This window comes from Tursiops truncatus, chromosome 4, assembly GCF_011762595.2.
Source record: "Tursiops truncatus isolate mTurTru1 chromosome 4, mTurTru1.mat.Y, whole genome shotgun sequence".
Taxonomy (NCBI): Eukaryota; Metazoa; Chordata; class Mammalia; order Artiodactyla; family Delphinidae; genus Tursiops; species Tursiops truncatus.
In genome coordinates, this window is record NC_047037.1 from 74431213 (window position 1) to 74454435 (window position 23223).

Here is a 23223-nt window from a genome sequence, read left to right on the forward strand (position 1 = left end):
CATGATTTTACAAATATGTAAGAAAGAATGTGACACTCAGTAAGAACCAAGTGAAGATTAATTAAGAAAATATGTGCTATGCTAAATTATTTTGTTCTTTTCAGGATTGCTTGCTTGGTTAGAAAGTTGAATGCTAAAGACGTAGCTTATCTTAATTTCAATGTAACTATGAGACATTTCTCCCATGATATTCAAGATGATGAAATGCAGTCAGGATGATATTACTGGTCAGACAACTTTAAAAGAGCTAAGTATAGCATTTTGAATGGAATAAGTACCGAAAATGATGGAGTTGAATTGAATTACTGAAAACTCATTTATTAATAGCTCTTCCTCATACTGAAAATAGATCTCCAGTGGCCTGCCACAGTGCTCCTCTTCTAACTGCTCTCATTGAGCATTTGCATGAATTGTAGAGGGAAAGATGAGTCTGATGTTTGCTTAGAAACAAGGAATCTTCACTTGACTAGCAGGAAAGATAAGCTCATGGCTCTACCAGGAGAAAAGCCAGTAGAGAGAAAAAATTCATAGAAGGAGCCAGGAGATGTGGATTGTAGCCTCTGTTCTTCCTATAACTTGTGGTGCCTTTGAGTAAATCACTATACCCTTTGCTCTCCAAGACTTCGTGTGTAAAATAGGCTGGGGAGAGCATAAAATAAAATGGTTAGTTACCTTATGGTTCTAACATTCTGTAAGTCTCCCATGTTAAAAACATGGATAGGGCTTCCCTGGTGGCGCAGTGGTTGAGAGTCCACCTGCCGATGCAGGGGACACAGGTTCGTGCCCCGGTCTGGGAGGATCCCACATACCGCGGAGGGACTGGGCCCGTGGGCCTTGGCCGCTGGGCCTGCGCGTCCGGAGCCTGTGCTCCGCAGTGGAAGAGGCCACAGCGGTGAGAGGCCCGCGTATCCCAAAAAAACAAAACAAACAAACAAAAAAAAAAACAAAAAGAAAACCATGGATAAATATTCACCTTAAGAATACTATTTCATCTTGTTGGTTCTCAGTATGATAAATCATGGTATGGCCTTTGGAACAAGGGATTAAAAGAGAGACAAAAATAGTCTTCAGATCTTGGACAAGTTATTCTTTGTTCTTTAGAGAGGAAAGGCCCTAAGTGCAGCAGAAGAGGTTGAGTTCACAAGATTAACGAGCCCTCGAGGTAGCAAATAATGGGGTATAAAGAATGTTCTTTTTGGACAGGCAAAAACCTCTCTGAGCCTCAGTTTCCTAATCTACAAAATGGGAAGAATAAGATTTGCCCTGCTCACTTCAAAGATTATGCGAAATAAATTATTTACTTATTATCAATGCTTTAAATAAACAAATAGCATTATCAATAAGCCTATAACATTGTGATGATAGCTATAAGGAATACGAATTATTATTATTCAGTGTTCCTGTCATTTAGTAGCTTGTGTCTGGTTGTAATTAATTCAGTTTATTTTCTTTACAAATAAGTTTTTGTTGTAAAACACAAAACAAGTTTTCCAGACCATTTAAGCTGGGATACATATTCCTACAGGTATGAATGTATACATTTCAAACCAGTATGAAATTAGGAAGTTCAGGATATTGGTCACTATAACTTAAAATTACTTCAGACTTTCTGGCTGTCATTTTGCCTAGAGCAAAACCATTTTCCAGATGTGCTGAAGTCCTTGGGTATGAGATAATGGAATCTCTGAAAAATTATTGTATAGAGAGGCGATATAGCATAGTAGTTAAGAGTTTCAGACCCCACACAACATTGTAAATCAACTATACTTCAATTAAAAAAATAAAGAAAGAAAAAAAGAAAGAAAGAACAGAAAAGAAAAGAAAAGAAAAAAGAAAAGAAAAGAAGGAAATAACGAAAGGGTTTCAACCCCCAGTTCTACCACATATTTCCTATATAACCTTGAGTAAGTAACCTACCGTCTTTGCACCTCAGTTTCCCTTGTAAATAAAATGGGAACAGTAACAGTTCTTACACCCACAGAGTTGTAAAGATTACTAATAAGTTGATATATATGTGTGTGTTATGTCTGTGTGCATATACATACAAATAAGTGAGATATACGTGTGTGTATGCAGATATATATACACAGTCTACATTTACATAACTTATATATATACCAATAAATATATATACATATGTATTTATTTGTACACATACACACAGACATCCGCACACAGATGTATTATATCACTTAGAAACAGTGCCTGGCGTATAGTAAGTGCTATGCAAGTGCTAGATATTATTATATTTAAAAGGTATTTTTCATGCAAGCCACCTCTAGTTCCCACTAGAAGACAGAGGGAAAGTTTGAAATACTCCTTCATTTTGAAATTGGCACAAGATCAATACTGGATTTGGTCTTTCAAATATGCTAGGATGAGCTGGGCCCCTCTTTTCTGTTTTTGCAGCTTTGTCCTGGGATATCTAAAGAAAGCCTAGAGACTGAAAAGTCCAGATATTTCTTTAAAAAAAAAAAAAGCAAGAAAAGAAAAGACTATGTGAAGAGAGAGAGATTAAAATTGTGGACAAGAAGCAGGGCACTTAAGAAAAATAAACTTAATGTGTCAACGGAGGACAGGCACTGAGATGGAAGATTGCTCAGGATGAGGCTGGCACTCCCATTACAGGAATAAGAGACAGAGGCTTACAGATATCTTGAGAATTTTATTTTATTTAGGATAATTTTATTCTCAGTACCATCCTTAAGCTATTTTAATGGCTTCACAGCTTGGAGTTCCCTTTTCCCCCCCTCTTTAACAAAAACTTGAACACCTCTGGTGTAGGTCTAGGGAAGAAAGTCAGCATCGTTCTCTTCTGAGGAAATCCACCATGACTCATGACACTCCCTCCGCCTGGTGGTCATACAGCTAAATTGTAGGGACAGTCAAAGACCAAACTTGCCAAAGATGAGGTGTCATTGTTACAAACAAAAAGACTAGAGAAAGATTGGGTACGTCCGATAATACACTGACCTCAGGAGTCAATATCATTTAAAAACTGTGTCCTCCCCACCAAAATTCTCTGATTAATGAATTGAAGTTGATTTCTCAGATTTCTGGCCATATAGTCTACTATATTATAAAGAAACTCTTGTCTAAGGCAGATTAAACCTACTGCTAAGGAAAATCAGCTAAGAGATAAACAATCAAGTACAACGTTAGATGCCGCTCAGCCCAGTGGTCAGCAGCCTGATAAGGAAAGGAAGGGGCCAGTCTACCTTCAAGAGGATAAAATGTCAAATAAAATTGCTAGGGAATTTGACTCAGAGAAAGGCAAGGGGATTACAGCACCAGAGACAAAGGGTTAGTGACAGTTTTCTCTATTTTTCCTTCTGTAGAAACAAAACAAAACAACCCAGAGAGAAAGGAGTTGTTGAATGGAATTGATATTTACTGGAGATAATTCTTGATTCTTCCCTTGTCTGGCTAGTTCTATACTCATGGGAAAACTACTTTACTTCAATTACTTCATACTTAAAGTGCAGGTGCATTAGTGTGTTTGTGTAGGTGTGTGTTTGTGATTTCGCTCACTTATCTCTAAAATCCCTTCCAACTCTAACACGCTATGGTTTCTCTTCAGAAACTGAGGTAAAGAAGAGGGTAGTAATAGAAATGATTCTCTAAACTGAAGAACTGCAATCACGGCTTTCACACCAAGACACCAAAAGTTCGCAACAGTTCAAGGATAATTGCACCACCAAGTTACTATTTACCACCTGGAAAGCTTGAGTAGGGAGCCACAGGGAATCCCGAGAAACATGCACACAGTCACCCCCTGGTGTCAACAAGCTTAAATCGCATGCTCATCATTTTGTTGTAAGCACCTCTGAAGCATAAAGGGAACGAACGTAAACGTCAGTGTCACTGAACTATGAGTAAGGATCCATATTCCATTCCTTGGGCTGTAACTTTTCTACTGTCTAAATTTCCTGTAGGTTTCCTTCTGTGTATGTCTCTATCTGACTTATCCTTGAAGAGCATACCTAGACTGCTTCGAAAGGAATACAAATCAGAGAGCCACGTCTATTATTACTTTACTCATTATCAGGAGCCGATGAGACTGAGTCAGAATGATCTCACACTTCAAGTTATCACAAGGCATTGCCAGAACAAGGTGAAATCATGGAGTGAGTGAAGCAGCTTGGGAGCAGCCTCCACGTTTCTTCCTCCTGTCTTCCACATCCTCTTAACCCTCTGCTTATCTAGAGTCTAACATATTAGCACTGCACCTTTGCCATCAACCCACCTGCTCCCCAGAAAGAACCTCCTGTTTCACCCATTTCCAGACCCTCTCCTCTTTTTTATTTTTTCTACCGAATAGGAAAACGTAATATTTACTTCCCAACCTGTTTTATGAGACAAGCATAACTTTGATCCCCAAATCTGACATGGACTTACAAAAAGGGAAAATTACAGATGGAGCCAACATAGAAATAGGATTGTCAGACCCTCTCTTCTTGATCAAACACACCTGTACGAGGACCATTCTTTCAGGGTTCTGCTCTCTGGCAATAACTATTTGTTCCATGTTGATATATACACTGAGATGGCTTTATGTGCCCTTTCTCTCAGAGAACACATGTAATTGTGGCCAAAAATACCTACATCCAAAAGAATGAGCCTAATTTGAGAATTTCTAGAACTTTGGCAGGGGGAGAGTTAAGGCAGCCTTTCAATGCCCTACATAAGGTGAGCTCTAAGACTGAAACCAGTGAGTTCAGGAAGGACCAGTGCGTGGACCCCATTCTGCTTGCATAGTGGGGAGCCTGAGAAAAGGGCAACTGAAAAGGGCAGGGAGGGACAAAGAAGGGAGAAACTAGGAGATTTGTAGAAATAATGAGGCTTGGGGGTGACTGGTTAAGGAAAGAGGATTTTACTCCATCACCTTCTCCTGCTGATTGGCTGTACCATTTGCACAGCTCTGGCAGCCATTGTGCTGATACAACTGGCTGACCCCCAGAGATGCAGAAAGGAGCACCAATTCCACAGGATGAACCGCCCCTCCCTCATTCTGAAGAAATCATTTTTCTTTGGCATTGACTACCAGCTTTTATTTCTTAAATAAACACCATATCAGTTTGGCAACTGAAATAGAGGATGAAGCTGTTTTGTTCTTGAGGCCATTATGTCTTTTGAAGACTGATTTAGTTTTGGTTCTACAGTGGGTGAGTAGAGAAACATGTATATACGTGAGTGTCTGTGGCATTTGTGGTATGCGTGTGTGTACCTATTTGAGAAGGAAACAGCATGAAAGAATGATTTCACTGGGCTATAAACAAATGGAAATGGGCATTTAATTAAACTACCTAATAAAGAGCTGAGGTTGATTATCTTGGCCACGTTCCTTAGTTAATTTGACTCTCATATTATGATTGCAAAAATATCTAAAAATGGATATTTTGAAAACCCAGCAACTGCAGCATTTCCATGGAAACACAGCAAGGAGAGAGAATTCTGTCTGGACAATCTCTGCAGAGCAGATGACACTTGCTACAAATGCCTTTTCCCTGGACAAAGAAAATGAGGACTTGGGTAAATGCTTCTCCCTATATCCTCCCCTAGCTCTCCAGACCAGCAGACAGCCAGCTGGCCTCTTGTCCCCAGGCAAAAAGAAGACATTTGAAAGTTCAGCACAATTTGTGTTAATAGCTGAGGTTCTGGGTACTTAAGAAGGTTCCAAGCACATGTTTGTCTCTTCTCCTTATTATGTAGCTCTTCTCTCTAAGTAGGGATGGGAAGTCTTGTTTTTATAAAATAACATTTATTGAGATTGTTCCTGATTTTCAATTGAAAATATCATTGAAGAAAACTTACAAAACAAATAAAATATGCAAAGGAAAATTAAATCACCCATAACATTCTTAGCTTCTTTGTATACCGCTTTCTAGCCTTTATTCTATGTGTGTGATCAAAATTGAGGCCATGGTGGATATACAGTTTTTTATATGTTATACCACAAGCCCTCTCTCATGCCATTCACGATCTCTGACAGTGTGATTTATAATAACTGTATAATATTTCACTCTATAGATTTACTATGATTTGTTTAATGAGTCACTTAACATGGAATATTTAGATGGTTTCTAATGTATTCAAGGTTATTAATAACACTGCAGTGAAGTAGTTAGAAGGCTTTAACCCTCCAGACTCCTTTAGTCACCAAGAATTCACAAAGCAGGCAAACAGAATCAAGCAGACTCTTCAATCTGCAGAAGAAATGAGCTTGGAGGATGTCTTCTTCACACTTTCCTTCGGTTTCCTCTCTGGTCCTAATTAGAGTACATCTTTAGCAAAACTGAGCAGAAGATTATATATTATATAATTGAATATTATAATATATTATATTATATATTATATTATATATATATTATATTATCAGGAAGGGCCAATTATATTTGAATTATAATCGAATATAATTGAATATATAATATATATAATAATATTCACTCTATTTACTGTAAGGGAGAAAAACATCCATAGCAACTCAAAATTCCCTCACAGACTTGTAGACTAGTAAACTTGGCTACTAATCTTGCCTTGAGTAAAATGCCAGAAGTTTGCCTATAGAGTCAAGAGGAAGGAGTCGAGAGTTAACAGACCCGGATCGCACAGGATCCACACTTAGCAAGGTTTGAGAGGTGGTGTGTCCTGAGAGGTATTAAACAGAACAGGGAAAGAGCAAACTACGGGACTTCCTTCTCCATTAGCCCATCCAAGGATGCTGACTTCTGCCCTAATAATCCATTTCTGCCTGCCATACAGGCTCTAGAGGAAAGACCCCACAGGCAATTCAGATTCCCCACCTGCCCTTCTTTGTTTTCACTGTCTGTAGAGTTCAAGTCAAAGAACTGGAGTAGACGAACCATGTGATTGAATGGGCTTCCCCCGCCTTTTTAAATTTTGTTTTTTATTTTTTTAGGAGGAACGACTGATTTCTCATTGTCAAGTAAACCTGTTCAATATTTATTCAGCATCACTATGTATCTGACACAGCAGGAGAAATATACAGTAGGATCTGTATCTACACATCTAAACCCGCATGTGTACGCTCCATCTGAGCACCTCCAATTTAACGAGGAAGCTCCAGTCACTTCAGTGAGATCCCAGCATCTTGATGAGGTATGCACACAGTGCTCCTGTCCCGTCTGGGTGGGAAGTTGGAAGCCCCAGGGAAGAATTTCAAGGAAAAATGATGCCTGAGTTGAGTCCTCAAGTTCCTTATTAACCCGGCATTAGAGATGCTCTAAAAATAAACTTGGGGGGGGGGGTTCTGCTAGGGAAAAAATGGGTATTAGTATTGTACTACTCAATTTTGTAATAGTCATCATCATAATTATCACAGGGTAACAGAGAGTAAGTAATTTTCCCAAAGGCACACAGCATGCTCAATGAAGATCTAGATCTGGAAGTCTGACCTCCCTGGCATCTAAGATCTTGCTGTACTTAACAGGTGTGTGTATAACACATATGCCTAAGTGTGTACACACATACACACATCTTATTCTCTACTCTGCCTGAAAGGGGCCTCAGACAGACTAGTTTGGGGATGGGAAAGTAGCTGAGAGAAAACATGCAGATATAAAGTCCTGTGGGATGGCCCCCGTGAGCATCCCCTCCACAATAGCCACTCAAAATGATGTCTTTCTTTCCATCCTGAAAAAAAAAGTCAGAGTCTGTATGATCTGAGAGTTGCAGACCTCTTGAATAGAAAGAGCCTCACAGTCACACATCCCTTTGCACCCAGGCGGGACTGCTCCTAATTTCTCTCACATTTTGAGGTTCTGAAGAAAAGAGACTATGCTACTTCCTGACAGCCTCCTGTCTCAATGAATTCCCTGGTGGAGAAAAGTCCTCCAAGTCTCTGTTTCCTGGCCTTTATATGAAAGGCAAATGAGAAAAAGCATGGGCTTTGGAGTCAGATTTGGGATCAGTCCCTACATTTACGACATCCTCACTACAAGACCCTGGACAAATTATTAATTTCTCTGATCTTTAAAATTAGAATAAAAAATGACAATTCTCATGGCTATCGACTAGACAGATAAATAGTCAAGTGCACTGTAGGGGCTCATCCCTTTTAGTTCCCTCTCCCTTTCTTCACCTGCTCCCAGGATCATGCTGCTCCCTTTGGTACTATTTGATATGAATGTGGTTGTATACGCTGAGCCACGGTGGGAAAACAGGTCTCAGGTTTAAATAAGACCCCAGGCTTAGCAAGGTTTGAAAGCTCTCTGGGAAAACAATGGTTAATAACTGCAACCCCGACTATTCCTGTGTGCCACACCCCCAGCCCTGGGAACACTTTGCTTTTCTCAGCTAAGAGCTACCCTCCCCATCAAGCCCCTGCTTTGGGGTTTGAAAAGGTAATGAGGAAAAATGAGCAAGGAGAAGAAAGAAGAGCAGAGGACAGCAGGAGATACAAGAGGGAAAAAGGAGGACAGAGTGTGTGGTAGCAGGTAAGAGCATGTGTGCAGAGTTTAGGGAGATGGCTCAAGGCTCTGCTGCACTGGCAGCTCTGCAGCCTTAGACAAGTTCTTTTCTGGGCCTTAGTTTCCCCATTTGAAAATATGTTCAATAGAGTCTGTCATCGTGAGATTCTCATGAGGATTACACGAGATGATGTATGTATCTAACAACTAGTAGGTACTCAATTAGAAAAAACTACTACCTAATATACACTGAGTGCTTACCATAAAGCAAATCTTTAGCCTAGGTAAATCACCTGTATCACCTCAGGCTTAATTTATTATTATTATTAATTATTATTATCAGTATCAAATAAAGAAGAAGAGGAGGAGAAGAAAAAGAAAGGAATCTTGAATTCACATTGGAACCATAAGGGGCCTTAGGGCCATTGAGTCCGACTGCATAATTTTATAGATGAGGCAACCCAAGGCCAGAGACACAGTGATTTGCACAAGCTCACAGGGTTCTATAGCAGCAGGATCTGGACTGGATCCCAGCCTCCTAGTTTCATGTACAGAAGGTGGGAGATGCCGCTAGAAAGGGCTCCTGGGAGCCTCAGTCACCTTTTCAGGAGTGGCACTTCCATGGAAACTAACCTCATGCATCACCTCCCTAGGCAGCCAACACCCTCACAGCCCTCACAAGGAACATGACGCCTGTTCATTCATACTCCATTCTCTCACCCACAGGCTCATAATTAAAAGAGAATACACATGCCTTTGGTTTCTGAGACCATTATTAAGAACTGGGTGAGCCGCAAGCAAGCAGACAGCCAGGCAGGAAGACCTGGATTAAAGCTAATCCCCTTGCTCTGCAGACACTCATCAGAGAGTGGTCGTAGGTCCCACAGAGAGGAAGCAGAGCCAGCTTCACGGGGCTCCCCAGCCCTTCATCTGCCTGGGGAATCGCAGTTTAGAAAACATTATCTTTTCATGTTTATCTCTGATAGGCACTGCAATGATTTGCATTCATTCCTACAAAGTGTCAGAAAAGCCTGTGAAGGAGTAACAGCCAGGCTTCTTAATGCATTTCAAATATCAAAAATCAACTTAATTAACTAGGGTACAATCCAACTTTAATTAATACTCCATTCAAATGAATTCCTGGGGGGAACACAGGCATGCACACACATAATGAGTTCATCTGCCAAGGGTGTTATTACAGAAGATGCCAACGTGCCTCCTCACTGGCCACTTACTCAATCTCAGAGTGCTCCGTGTTAATCAGAACCGAAGAGCAACCGCACGTTTGCAACCCTCCTCCTCTCTATGGGCCCTTCTGCCCTGCCAACAATGCAACGTGATCCATCCTCCCCTCTCCTGTCTCCACTTTGTGAATGATCTGGGGACCGGATTTAAGCCCAGCTGGCTTCCTCCTGCATGCAAGGCACCCCAGTCCCCCCTTCCTTCAATGGCTGTCACTCCACGATGAGAAAGGTGAGGACCATTTCACTTTGATAGCACCCTGTGGCAGACCTCATTAAGAAGATTTAATCCTCTGTTTAAAATAAAATAAAATAAAAACATAGAACAGATTTGCAGACTCTGTATGTTCCTTGCTGGTAGCAAAGATAATCAAAGTTCTGCAGGACTCTAATTTTTGACAGGAAACAGCAACCAAGAAAAATTGGGTGTGGGGTGGGAAGGGAGTCTCTGATCCTCTAATATTGCCTCTTACGGCGACTATTTCTATACCAGGGATCCCCAAATTCCTCCAGCTGCAGACTAAATGCTCTAACAGACTCCCCAAACCACCTGCCTTCCCAAGCCCCCTCCTGACGAGAGATGCGGAGGAAATTTTGCCCCGTATTGGTAGAGACCTCGATTCAGGTTATCAGGGGCAAACTGTTAATATCATCGACCTTAGGAGGCTAGTAATCCCCAGACCACCCAGGACCCCAGGCAGACCTCGGCGGCTAGGAAACTGCCCTGACCTTCGCTGGAACAAAGCAGCCCAGCCAACACCCCTCCTCTGCTCGCTGCCCTTACCTCTTTGGTGTGAGTGTGGAAGGAGACGGACATGTCCAGCAGAAGCTTCCGCTGCTCCACCCTACGCACGAAGTCTTGGATGCGCACCTCCAGATGCCGAGCTGCCTTGTAGATCTCCTCCGGGTCACATTCCCCTGTCTGAGCCAGCTGCTCTGCCGCTTCTAGGAGCTTGTCCGCATTGGTGTAAGTATTCTGCCAGCAACGACAGTGAGGGAAAGTCAACTTGCAGTCACAAACCGAGCTTCGCGCCTTCGCCCAGCACCCACCCCGGGCTGCCCAGAGCTGGGCGTGGGCGCCGAGCCCAGAGCTCCCTGATTTGGCACGGGGGAGCTCAGCGCCCAGCTCACCCACCGCCTCTCGGCAAGCCAGCAGCCTGCGTGGCAGCTTGGAACAAGTGGGCGCTAGCTAGGTGCCTTCTGCATCCCTGGGATTTCTCCCAGGTGGGCCGTGCCTGGAAAGAAGCGAGGAGACATGCTAGAATCCCCATTCCTTGGCCGCGCGCCCTGACCCCCTACCCTTACGGAGATCCATCACTGCCCTCCCATCTCAGGCTGTAACTGCCAGAGTTGGAAATACCTCCTCCACGAAGATCGGCTGGGTCTCTATATGAGAACGCCAGGGAAATAATAACTGGGAGACTTGCTCGACTTTTCCCCCAAGTCCCTTGTAACTACTGGTGTTTATCTTTTGGAAGGGAGCTATCTCTTCAGAGGGGAAAGGGTCAGCAACTCAGGGAACCGACAGAAGGAAGCAGCCACAGCCAGAGTGAGGAGATGCAGGCTACTCCCCGTGCGCCCAGCAAAGGCTTAAAGCTCGCAGGAAGGTTGGGGATGAGTCTGGTGATTTTGTTTATCTTAAGCTACCACAAGGCACACACACATTTACACATGCACACACTCACTCTCACACACACTCTCCCCCCAATCCCTGTCTGTATCCTCCAGAGCAGTTTAAAAGGCAACCAATTTGTAATTATTGTCCATCAGGATGGAGTCACGGCCTCCGCAATACCTATATTCCAGTTATTACATGTATGCCACGGATACAACTTTCCTCACTAGGCTTCCCTTAAAAAAGATCTCCAGACAGACCCTGGATTAGAGTTGGTGACTCAGGTGTACATTATATTTCTTAATACCCCTATAGCGGCACAATGACCTACAGAATGGTGAACAAGTGGTTACTGGTGATGGTGTGAATCTGGCGGCAGAAACAGTCAGGATCGAACGCAAAGTGAGTGGAGAACTAGAATGGATTTTGGAGTGATGACTGTATGGTGCTTTACTTTGCACATATCTGAAGTGGCCTCCGCTCCCCATAGAGTTCTTTAGATTCACCTGAAGACCTGGGTGTTAAAGGTTGAATTGTGTCCCCTCTAAATTCACACGGTGAAGTCCTAACCCCCAGTACCTCAGAATGGGACCCTTATTTGGAATCAGTTATTGCAGATGTAATTAGTTAAGATCAAGTCATAGTGAAGTAGGGTGGACCCCTAATTCAATATAACTACTGTCTTTCAAAAAAGAATGTCACATGAAGAGACAGACACATGCTCAGGGAGAACACCATGTGAAGCTGAAGGCGGGGATCGGGGGATGTGTCTACAAGCCAAGGAATGCCAAAGAGTGCCCGCCAGCAAACCGCTGGAAGGTAAGAGAGGCATGGAACAGATTCTCCCTCATATCCCTCAGAAAAAAACAACCCTGCTGACACCTTGTTCTTGGACTTCTAGCCCCCAGAACTGTGAGGCGATACATTTCTGTTGCTTAAGTCACCCAGTGTGTGGTACTTTGTCACGACAGCCCTAGCACACTAATACACCAGGTGAAGACCCCAGAGACTGCTGACCCAGCTTCCTGATGGAACTGCAGAGGATAAGCAGGCTTGCAGCAAACGCTTGTCATGGCCTCAGGGGATGCCAAGAGAGGCCCTAGTGGATCTTTAAGGAATGCCATCTGACAAGAAACTGCCCAAGGTAAACACTGTCCCCAGAGCAGGTGAGATGGGGCTGGGGCTGGGAGTGGGGATGAAAAGGAAGAAAAATCCTTCGGCTCCACTTGGGGGATTCATGGAGAAACAGATGATACTTGTGAGAGGAAAGAGGCTTTGCCACTGAGTTAAGTAAGAGTATATTGATTCTGGAAGGCAAATGAAGGAAGTACTCAGAGTCATGATGGAAATGCCGGGAGAGATGGGAAATGACAGGCGGGAGGAGACCTCTGGGGCTGTGGGCCAGGTTAAGGAAGCCTCTTAGCGGGTTGCCTGCAATTTCTAGTAAATAAACCCAGAGCGGATGGGAGAGAGTTTTTTCAAGGATCTTTCAAATCTTTCACTTTAAACTTTAGGGAATCTCAAGAAATCCCCAAAAAACCTGAGGTTGTGACTTTGTAGTTTCTAGCCAATAAATAAAAATTTATGCCAAGCCAAAGCAAGCTTGCTTTCAAGTTAAGTTTGGGACCAATAAGAGGTAAATAAAAAGCGAAAGTGAAGTTTCTGCTGCATGTAAGGTGGACAACTTGTCCTGGTTTGCCCAGGACTTTTCTGGTTTTAGCACTGAAAGTCCCGTGTCCTGGAAAGCCTGTCAGTCCTGGGAAAATCGGGATGGCTGGTCAACCTAACACATAGTCAACACTGTAGGTGTCTCAGGAGTACAGATACATATACGATGTATATTGCCTCAAAGGAGAATAAAATCACCCTTGAGAGAAATAATGTGACAACGCATTAAACGGGACAAGCAGCGCAATAATTAGGGATTAACGTTTCTTGGCATGATACAGGTGCTAAGAAGAAAAGGAGTGAAAACCAAATAATAGTAGCCGATAATGACTGAATACTTCTCACATGCCAAGGACCATATGTATTAACTCGTTTAATCTTCACAATAACCCTAGGAAGTCGATACAGCCATCAGCCCCATTTTACAGATAAAGAAACTGAGGCAAAGAGTATTTCTGGCTAAGGTCACATTTCCCAAAAGTGACAGAAACAAGATTAAAATCTTGTTGTCTGCCTTCAGAGCCCAAGCTCCAAACAAAACTACCCTATCAGATGAAAAGGGGCCTTGCATGCCATGCTAAGGTGTTTTGGTCCAAGGTAATGGGAAAGCACTGACAGCTGTAGGTAGAAGAGAAGTATGACTGGGGTATGGCATCTAGAGACACTACCCTGCCTCTCACAGATGAAGGCAGAAGCCTGAGGATGGGCAGGATTTAGCAGAGAAGGAGGGGTTTCTCATGGACAGGACTGTCTCTCTTGTGCTCTGTTTATCCCATACCACAGCTGCTCTCATTCTCGTGGTAATGATGTGTTTCCCTGGGTATCTCCCCAGGTACTGGTCTGTGTACCCCTTAAAGGTAGGTCCCATGTCTCACTCGTCTCTGGTTCTTCATGCCAGATACCATGGCTGGTATACAATAGGCACTTACTAAATGTCTGCTGAACGAACAAGATTCAGAGATGGGAATGATCGTGTCATGTCTGGATAAGTTGAGCCAACCTGACTAAAATCGGAGAGTGGCAGGAAATCACATTGGATAAGGCAGGGAAGAGCGCGATAATAGATTTTATAGAGAGAGAGGGACAAGAGAGACGGGGGGAGGGCAACAGGGTCAGCACTAAAAGCTGGGGTCCCTGCTCTACCCGCTACCCAGCCCTCCTCCCCATCACGACCAGAAAGAACCTCTTAAATTCAGATCCAGTCACACCTCTCTTTCACGTAAAACTGTTCAGGGGCTTCCCACTGACTTTGGGGTAAAACAACTCAGGGTGCCGTGCGAGGCCCTTCTTCACCTGACACTTGCTTCTTCCCTTCAGCTTCAACTCACATCACTTCCCTACAAATAGCCTGTGAAACAAATTGCTTACACTTCCGGAAACTCACAGCACTGAATCTTCCCCTGTGCTTCTGCCTGGGCTGTCCTTCCCCCACTTCTTTTACATGACTAACTCTTACTCACCCTTTAAGACCCAGCCCAGCCCAGGTGTCACTTCTTTCAGGAAGTATACTCTGAGATACACTTCTCTCCCAAGGTTGGCTTAGATGAACTCCCCTTAGCTCCAGAGTGACCTGTGCCAACTCCCTCCTTGGTACCTGCCATATTCTAATGCAAATGTTTGCCTTTCTCATCCACTTAGGGGCAGGTAAAGTCTTTCACATCTTTCCCTTAGTGCCTGGCACCAAATAAGTGCTCTATAAAATTTTAGTGAAGGGGGCTTCCCTGGTGGCACAGTGGTTGAGAGTCTGCCTGCTGATGCAGGGGACGCGGGTTCGTGCCCCGGTCCGGGAAGATCCCACATGCCACGGAGCGGCTGGGCCCATGAGCCATGGCCGCTGAGCCTGCACATCCGGAGCCTGTGCTCCGCAACGGGAGAGGCCACAACAGTGAGGGGCCCGCGTACCGCAAAAAAAAAAAAAAAAAAAATTTTAGTGAAGGAATGAATAATTAAAGAATACATTAATCCCCACCAATCCTAATATTCAATCCTTGGCCCTCATCAACTACTTGGTATAAGACCTCACATTCTAGAATTCATGTTCAATCCCATTTGGTTTATCCTACCTCCTGGCACAGTCTTGAAACAAGAATGTGCTTACAGAATACCAACTAAAGTATTAACAGAGCAATACACTGATGCTTGTCATTGACACAAATTGGGCAAGGATCACAATAGGCTTCTCACCTTCTGACCAAATTAACAACAGTTTCTGCCCCAGGGCCAGAGTCCAACCTCACTATGAGTGCAGTTCCTAGGTATTCTTTGGTTCTCCAGCCTCCTACCCACTGTCTTGGGTTTGGCCCCTTGCTGACATTTCCTAATTGATGTTGCAAAAATGGGTTATGAGTGCAGGGATATCAATCCCTCAGCCCCTGGGGCTTTCAAGCAGGGCCTGTGGTAGCCAGAGACCTGAGTCAGAGATTTGGGCCATACAGATGGCTGCACTTCCTGTTCTTCCCTCCCCCCGCACCCCGCCATGCCCGTGTCCATCAGGTAAAAACCCTTATGTCAAAAGGCATAAAATCTCATCTTCACTTTATTGTGCTTTGCAGATATTGCTTTTTTTTTTTTTTTTTAACAACTTGAAGGTTTGTGTCAACCCTGCATTGAACAAGTCTATCGGCACTGTTTTTCCAACAGCATTTGCTCACTTCATGTCTCTGTGTCACATTTTGGTAATTCTCGCAATATTTTAAATTCTTTCATTATCATTATCTTTGTTGATCTTTGATCAGTGATCTTTGATGTTACTACTATGACTTGCTGAAGGCTCAGATAATGGTTAGCATTTTTTAGCAAGAAAGCATTTTTAAATTAAGGCATATACATTGTTTTTTTAGACATAATGCTCTGGGCACACTTAACAGACTATAGTATAGTGTAAACAAAACCTTTATATGCACTGGGAAACAAAAAATTCATGTGGCTCGTTTTATTGCTGTATTTACTTTATTGCAGCAGTCTGGAACTGAACCCGCAATATCTCTGAGGTATACCTGTACCTTCCATTCCCCCTTCTGCAGCCTGCGCTCATTACTTTTTTGAAAGAGAGCATTCTAGGATAACTAAAAATGTGGGCATCCCAGCAATACAGCTGTGGTTTCAGACTTCTTAGGCTGAAGCAGAGGGACGGGAGGCTGGCTTTTTCAGGCAAGGTGTGGGAGAGGCAGTCAGTAAAAACATTTCCGGTGTTAAGAGTTAGCCTCCTTGATAATATGAAGTTAGCCCTCTTGGCCCTATGCTCTGGGGATGAGGAAGGATGAGGCCAAAAGTTACTCTTATTATTCTAAAGAGGCAATATGGACTGAAGAGCGTAACTATCAGAGGGCCAGGATAGGACTCCCCTCCTGATGACTTTCTTTCCAGGTTGCATTGTTGGGACCAATGAGCAGTGAGAGGAAAGCAGCAAAAGGACACAAACACCAAAAGAATACAAGAGACAGACAGACAGACATAGAAGCACAGGCATTAGGGAGGCATATACTTCTCTCTGGATCTTGACATCAGTGAATGCCAGGCAGATCAAGGTCATGCCATTTGAGTAGTACTTTACAGTTGACAAATCTCTCTCACACTCCTTCCTTACCCAATCTGGGGCAGATCTACAGAGGATGCATCTGTGTGTGAGGAGACTACCCAAGGCTGGAGAAAGAACCACTTGAAAGGATTGGATGTAACAGCATGCAGTACTCTCACTGGGTGAGGGATAGTACCTGTTTCTACCAGGTAGACTGGAAAACGTTGTGACTCACAGGATATTGGGTAGAGTACTCAGATGAGTCTTGCCTCAGCTAAGGTAAATAATTAGCTCTAGACTGAGTACTTCTCTGGTCTTGCCTAACACATTTTTAAAAAAATTTTATTGGGGTATAATTGATTTACAATGTTGTGTTAGTTTCAGGTGTAAAGTGAAGTGAATCCATTATACATATACGCATATCCACTCCTTTTTAGCTTCTTTTCCCATATAGGCCATTACAGAATATTGAGTAGAGTTCCCTGGGCTATATAGTAGGTCCTTATTAGTTATCTATTCTATATATAGTAGTGTGTATGTGTCAGTCCCAATCTTCCAATTTATCCCTCCTCCCCCTTACCCCTCAGTAACCATAAGTTTATTTTTTACATCTGTAACTCTATTTCTATTTTGTAAATAAGTTCATGTGTAGCCTTTTTTTAGATTCCACATATAAGTGATATCATGATATTTGTCTTTCTCTGTCTGACTTACTACACTCGGTATGAGAATCTCTAGGTCCATCCATGTTGCTGCAAATGGCATTATTTTGTTCTTTTTTATGGCTGAGTAATATTCCATTGTATATATGTACCACATCTTCTTTATCCATTCCTCTGTTGATGGACATTTAGATTGTTTCCATGTCCTGGCTATTGTAAATAGTGCTGCAATGAATACTGGGGTGCATGTATCTTTTTGAATTATGGTTTTCTCCAGACATATGCCCAGGAGTGGGATTGCTGGATCATATGGTAGCTCTATTTTCAATTTTTTAAGGAACATCCATACTGTCCTCCATAGTGGCTGTACCAGTTTGCATTCCCTAACACATTTTAAAAGAAAGACCTGAAAGGATCAAACTTTTTTCAAGTAACTTAACTGTGTCCCAGAAAAAAGTTTAAGAATATTTATAAGAATACAGAAATATCCAGCAACTGACAGGTAAAATTCACAATGTCTGGTATGTAGTAAAAAATTACCAGGCATACAAAGAAGCAGGAAAACATAACTTACGAGGTGAACAAAAATCAATCAAAACTGACCCAGAACTGGCATAGATGTTAAAATTAATAGACAGATACTTAGAAATGGTTATTTTAACTATTTCACATGCTCAAAAAGTTAGGCAGAGAAACAGAAGACATTACAAAAAAAGACTTTACACTTCTAGAGATAAAAAACATACTGGATGGTATTAACAGGAGGTTAGATGTTGCAGAAGAAAAGATTACTGAACTTGAGAACATAGCAATAGAAACTACTTAAAATGCTGAGAACTGAATCACTATGTTGTACACCTGAAACTAACACAATATTGTAAATCAATCATACTTCAAATAAATAAACACATAAATAAAATGCTCAGGAAAAAGAAAGAATTAAAAAAAATCTAAAGCATCAGTGAACTGTGGGACAACTTTCAGAAGACTAATATTCATGTAATTGAAATCCCTAAAGGAGGGGGAGGGAAGTGGAAAAGATATTTGAAGAAATAATGACCCAAAGTTTCCAAACTTAATGAAAACTATAAATCCACAGATCCAAGAAACTCAACAAACCCTTAACACAAGAAACACAAGGAAAACTACACCAAGGCACATAAAAATCAAATCAAATCAAGTGGAAAAAGAAAATGAATTCTTAAAAATGACGAAGGGAAAAAAGATACATTGTACACAAAGGAACAAAGATAAGGATCACAACAGACTTCTCATCAGAAATAATGCAATCAAGAAAACAGTGGAGCAATATCTTCAAAGTGAAAAACAAACAAAAAACCCCACCAACCAAACAAAAAACCTGTCAAACTAGAATTCTATACCCAGCACAAATATTTTTCAAAAACAAAGGTGAAATAAAGGCACTTTAAGGCATACAGAAGCTGAAAGAATTCTTCACTAGTAGACTTGCGTGACAAGACATGTTAAAAGAAGTCCTTCAGAAAGGAGGAAAATGGCAACAGTTGGAAATATAGATCCACACGCAGGAAGTGCTCTTATATGGGTGACTATATAAGATTTTTTTCTTACTATTTAGACTCTTTAAAAGAAAACTGAATGGTTAAACAAAAATAGTAACAATGTAGTGTGGAGTTTATAGCACATACACAAGTAAAACATATGACAATGGCACAAAGGCCAGGAAGGGAGAAACAGAAACACAGTTGACCCTTGAACAACATGGGGGCTAATTCATCCTCCATATCTGAGGTTCCCCTGCATCCATGGATTCAACCAGCCGTGGACTGTGTAGTACTGCAGTATTTACTATTGAAAAATATCTATGTATAAACGGACCTGAGCAGTACAAACCTGCACTGGGTAAACTGTATACAACTGTAAGGTTCTTGTGCTATATGTAAAGTGGATAATATTACTTGACATAAACTATGATATATTAAAGACAAATACTATAAACCCTGAAGCAACCATTAAAGTAACTAAATAGTGATAGCTATTTAGCCAGCAAAGGAGATAAAATGGAATCATAAAAGATATTCAGTTAGGAAGAAAAAGAGAAAATGTAACAAAGAATAGATGAAACAAATAGAAATAAATAAGATGACATTAAATACATCAATAATCACATTAAATAGATTGTCTAAAGACCACAATCAAAAGGAAGAGATTTTCAGACTGGATAAAAAGGCAAGTCCCAAGTATACACTGTCTATAAGGAATGCACTTCAAATGTAAAGACACAACTAGGTTAAAAGTAAAAGGGTACAAAAAAAAATAGTAAGATAACACTAATCAAAATAAAGCTTGGGTGGCTACATTAATATCAGACATAGTAGATTTCAGAGCAAATAATATTACCGGGGAAAAAGAAGGTGACTTCATAATTATAAAAGGGTCAGTTCATCAGGAGGATATATTAATCCTAAACATTTATGTACCTAATAACAAAGCTTTGAAATATGTGAAGCAAAAACTGATAAACTTGCAAGGAGAAAGAGACAAATCCACAATTACAGACAGAGATTTAATGCCTCCTCTCAATAATTAATAGAAAAGCAGGCAAGAAATTAGGAAGGATATAGGAGATTTGAACACTCTCAACCAACTTGACCTAATTGACATTTATAGAACACTCCACCCAACAACAGCAGAATGCACATTCTTCACAAGTGCTCACAGAATATTTACCAAGATTAATCACATTCTGGGCCATAAAACAAGTCTAACGCATTTAAAAGGATAGGAGTCATAAAAGTATTTTCTCTGATCATAAAGTAATTAAATTATAAGTCAATAATAGAAATATCTCTGGAAACTCCAAAGAGTGGGAAACTAAATAACACACTTCTAAATAATCCAAGGGTCAAAGAAGGCAGTATCCATTTACCAAGTATGTACAGTATGCTAGGCATTGTGTTAGGCTCTTTATATACATTACCTCTACGCTTTGAAACCAATCAGAAGATAGGCATTATTGATTTCATTTTACAAATGAGAAAAGAAATGAGGCTCAGAGAGGTAAAGTAACTTGTCTGGAGAATGTTACAGAGCTAGAAAATGGCAAGCTGTGTTTCTGACTGTAACATCCAGGCTCTTTTTTCATTGAACCATTTATCTCTCTAAGACTCAATGTAAAATCTCCATCTCCTCTGCTTCTCTGTTACTTTACTCACTCTTCTGCCTTTGATTTTCAAATTATGACACTGTAATTGTTCATTTGCAACTGCTATTCTTGTTGGCAACAAACTTCCAGTGTGTACATGCTGACTTCCAGAGAGAACTGAATTCTCCTTGGAGGACAGAGTCCTATCTTACTGTCTTTTCTATCTCAGGTACTCATCAATATACCTGCCAGCACAGTGCTCTGCTCTCAATAGGCACTCAACCCCAAAACTCTGCAGCCCAGCGTCTTGTCAGCAGTAAGCCTTGGAAATGGATGTTTACCTTATCTCCTAATGTAGCTAGTCCTGAATTTAAGAATAAGTAGTGATCCAAAAGTTCCTTTGTAAGACTCTTACTTAGCAGTGGGAGTGTGTTTTCCGTGTAAATGGGAGTTAGAGTCTCAGGACAAAGTAAAGAAATTCAGTTGAGCACATAGCATATTTAAAATACAGTACTGATATAGCACATCATGTACAATCGGCCAAAATTTATAACTAGGGTGATAGAGGAAAATGCTTTTCAGTTTTCATCCTGGAGCATCAGGCACATATTTCTCCATCATCTGCTGGCTCTTGCAGGGGAAGAAGGGATGGACTCTGACAATGGCAAAGAGGTCTTTGGTGGGAGGCAATAAGATGGAAAGGAGGAAACTACTTGGTATCAGTGATGGGTTAACCCACCATATTATGTCTGCTGGAAGGACATCTTCCTAGGTGTCCTGAATAAGGGAACAAACAATAGTGGCCTCCATTAGGACAATCTGTATATGTCCAAACAAGGAGTAACTAATGACTAGTCCTAATCAGATGCTGCTTAAATTGGAGACTGTCTGTACAAATCTGCTACAAATCTACTAATTGGGACTGATACCAAATATAACTACTGTAGATGCCAATACCTCCCAACACAAATAGTCTGAGAGCTGAGATTATCTCTGGGAACCTAAATGCTGGCTTTATCACATTTACATATACAATCACCACCCTCTCCCATTCTCACACACATCTCTACTTTCTGGAAAGCATTTTCCTCTCTATATCTAAAATGCTTCAACATCTTTTCCTATTAACAATAAATGGTGTATTTTTCAGAACTCCACATTTTTTAAGTAAAGTTTTATTTCCTACAGTCTAACTTTCATTTGTTTAAGAATGTACCTAGGCTGAGGAATTCCGAGAAAAGAACAGCAGTTGTTCTTTGCTAGGGTGTTCTCCTTTACTGATTTTCTCTTTCCTTCTGATCCTCACTAACCCTCTGCATTTACATGCTATGCTTTAAAGGAACTTCAGTGCATTTTCTCTCAGCTGCAGGCTGGAAGCTGAATATCTAGGCACTCTCAGGTAAGACAGCAAAAGAGATCATGAGAATTAACTATTAGCATATTATAATAATAAAAAGTAACAGTTTGTTTCTGGACCAAAAGGCAGGGTCAATCCTAGAGGTTGCCACTACAAGTTACAAAATGTGATTTGACAGAAAATACCAGGTCCAGCTTATAAGAAAGGACCAGCCGGATTCCAGAAAATGTGGCCACCCGTAGCGGACTGAGACACAAAGCAAGGAAGGACTTTCTCCTTGACCCTCCCCACCTCTGCCTCCAGGGCATAGAGAGCAGTTGAAGGCAGAGACTGGGCCAGGCCTGACGCTTAGACTGAACATAAAGAAGATGGTACTCATAGGAAGGGGCCTAGAGGCCAGAGGTTGGCCCAGAGTTACAGGCCGGGGCTCAGGGAAGAGTCCTAGGGAGCTGAGCAATTAGGAGATCAAAACCAGGAGAGTGCTGTGCAGACACAAAGCTCTGAAGACTGCAGAGGGAAGCATTTAATCCTCTTCCCACTGAGCAAGTCCCAGATGCAGCCAGCTGGCACCCATATTGCTGCCGGGAAACAACCCACTCTTGGAAATTAATAAGACCGTCTCCACCCTGGCCACTCTTCCTCTTCCCTCCTTCCCCTCACTCAGCTCAAATTGGCAAAAAAAAATGAAGGGGAACATGTAACCACAACAGAAGAATGAGAACAAAAATATTTTAGAAGTGAAGCAGGCAGACCAAAGTGTTCAGATACGGATTTGAGGATTGCCCAGTCGCCTAGCCCTATAGAAGTTCATTCTCATGGGGAATTCTTAAAGTCAAAGAAACAGTAGTTGGTGAGACAGCATCCCCATGGAACAGAGATGAGTAGGGCCACCTGTTGCAGGATTTGGCAATTCAAGAGATTTGGGGGTGGGGGGATGTACCCAAAGTGATGTTCTCTCTCAGAAGAGTAACTTTGCAGTGTTGCTGGTTTTCCTGTTTTCCATATCCTATGTTTGGCTGGCAGTGGGAGGCAGTGGGCATGAGAGGGAGAAGGCAGGGCTTTAGAGAGAGAAGACAGTTGGCTTGAAAATACTGCTGAAAACCTTGGGGCTTGTGGATTTATTTTTTCTCTTCTGTTCCACCCTGAAAAGGACGGATAGGGAAAGGTATGCCTGACCCAGGGAAATGGGGATCACGTGATGGGGAGAACAAGCAGAGGGGCTGGCCCACACTTCTGCTCTCACACTGGTTAGCACAGTGCTCCTCGAGCCCTCTCACCCTCCTGTGGTCACATACAGCCCTGAGGGTCCTACATAGATCTACAGGGAGCCTACCACCTCTGACTCTCTTTATGGATGGCTTTCCTGCTCACTTTCAACTTCGCTGACCCCAACCCTCCTCTCTGCCCTGTACTTACCTTAGCCAACCTCCCTGAGTTTCATCCCCAGATTCTATTGAACAAGGTTTCTTAATAGTAGCACTATTAACATTTTGGGCTGGATAATTCTATGTTGGGGGCTGTTATGGGTTGAGTTCTGTCCATCCAAAAAGATATGTTGCAGCCTTAAGTACTTGAGAATGTGACCGTTTTTAGAAATAGTGTTGATGTAG

The 23223-nt window shown here is 41.9% G+C and overlaps 1 protein-coding gene across 19 annotated transcripts in view; it reads right to left on the bottom strand.

Moving 5' to 3' along the window:
* The window catches only part of KALRN (kalirin RhoGEF kinase), a 645891-nt gene that overhangs the window by 302035 nt on the left and 320633 nt on the right, over positions 1 to 23223 (bottom strand). For all 19 annotated transcript variants that reach the window (XM_033855735.2, XM_073804132.1, XM_073804131.1 and 16 more), the window contains one exon: positions 10455 to 10646. In XM_033855735.2, the coding sequence (XP_033711626.1) occupies positions 10455 to 10646 (192 nt within the window). The remainder of the gene's footprint in view (positions 1 to 10454; positions 10647 to 23223) is intronic.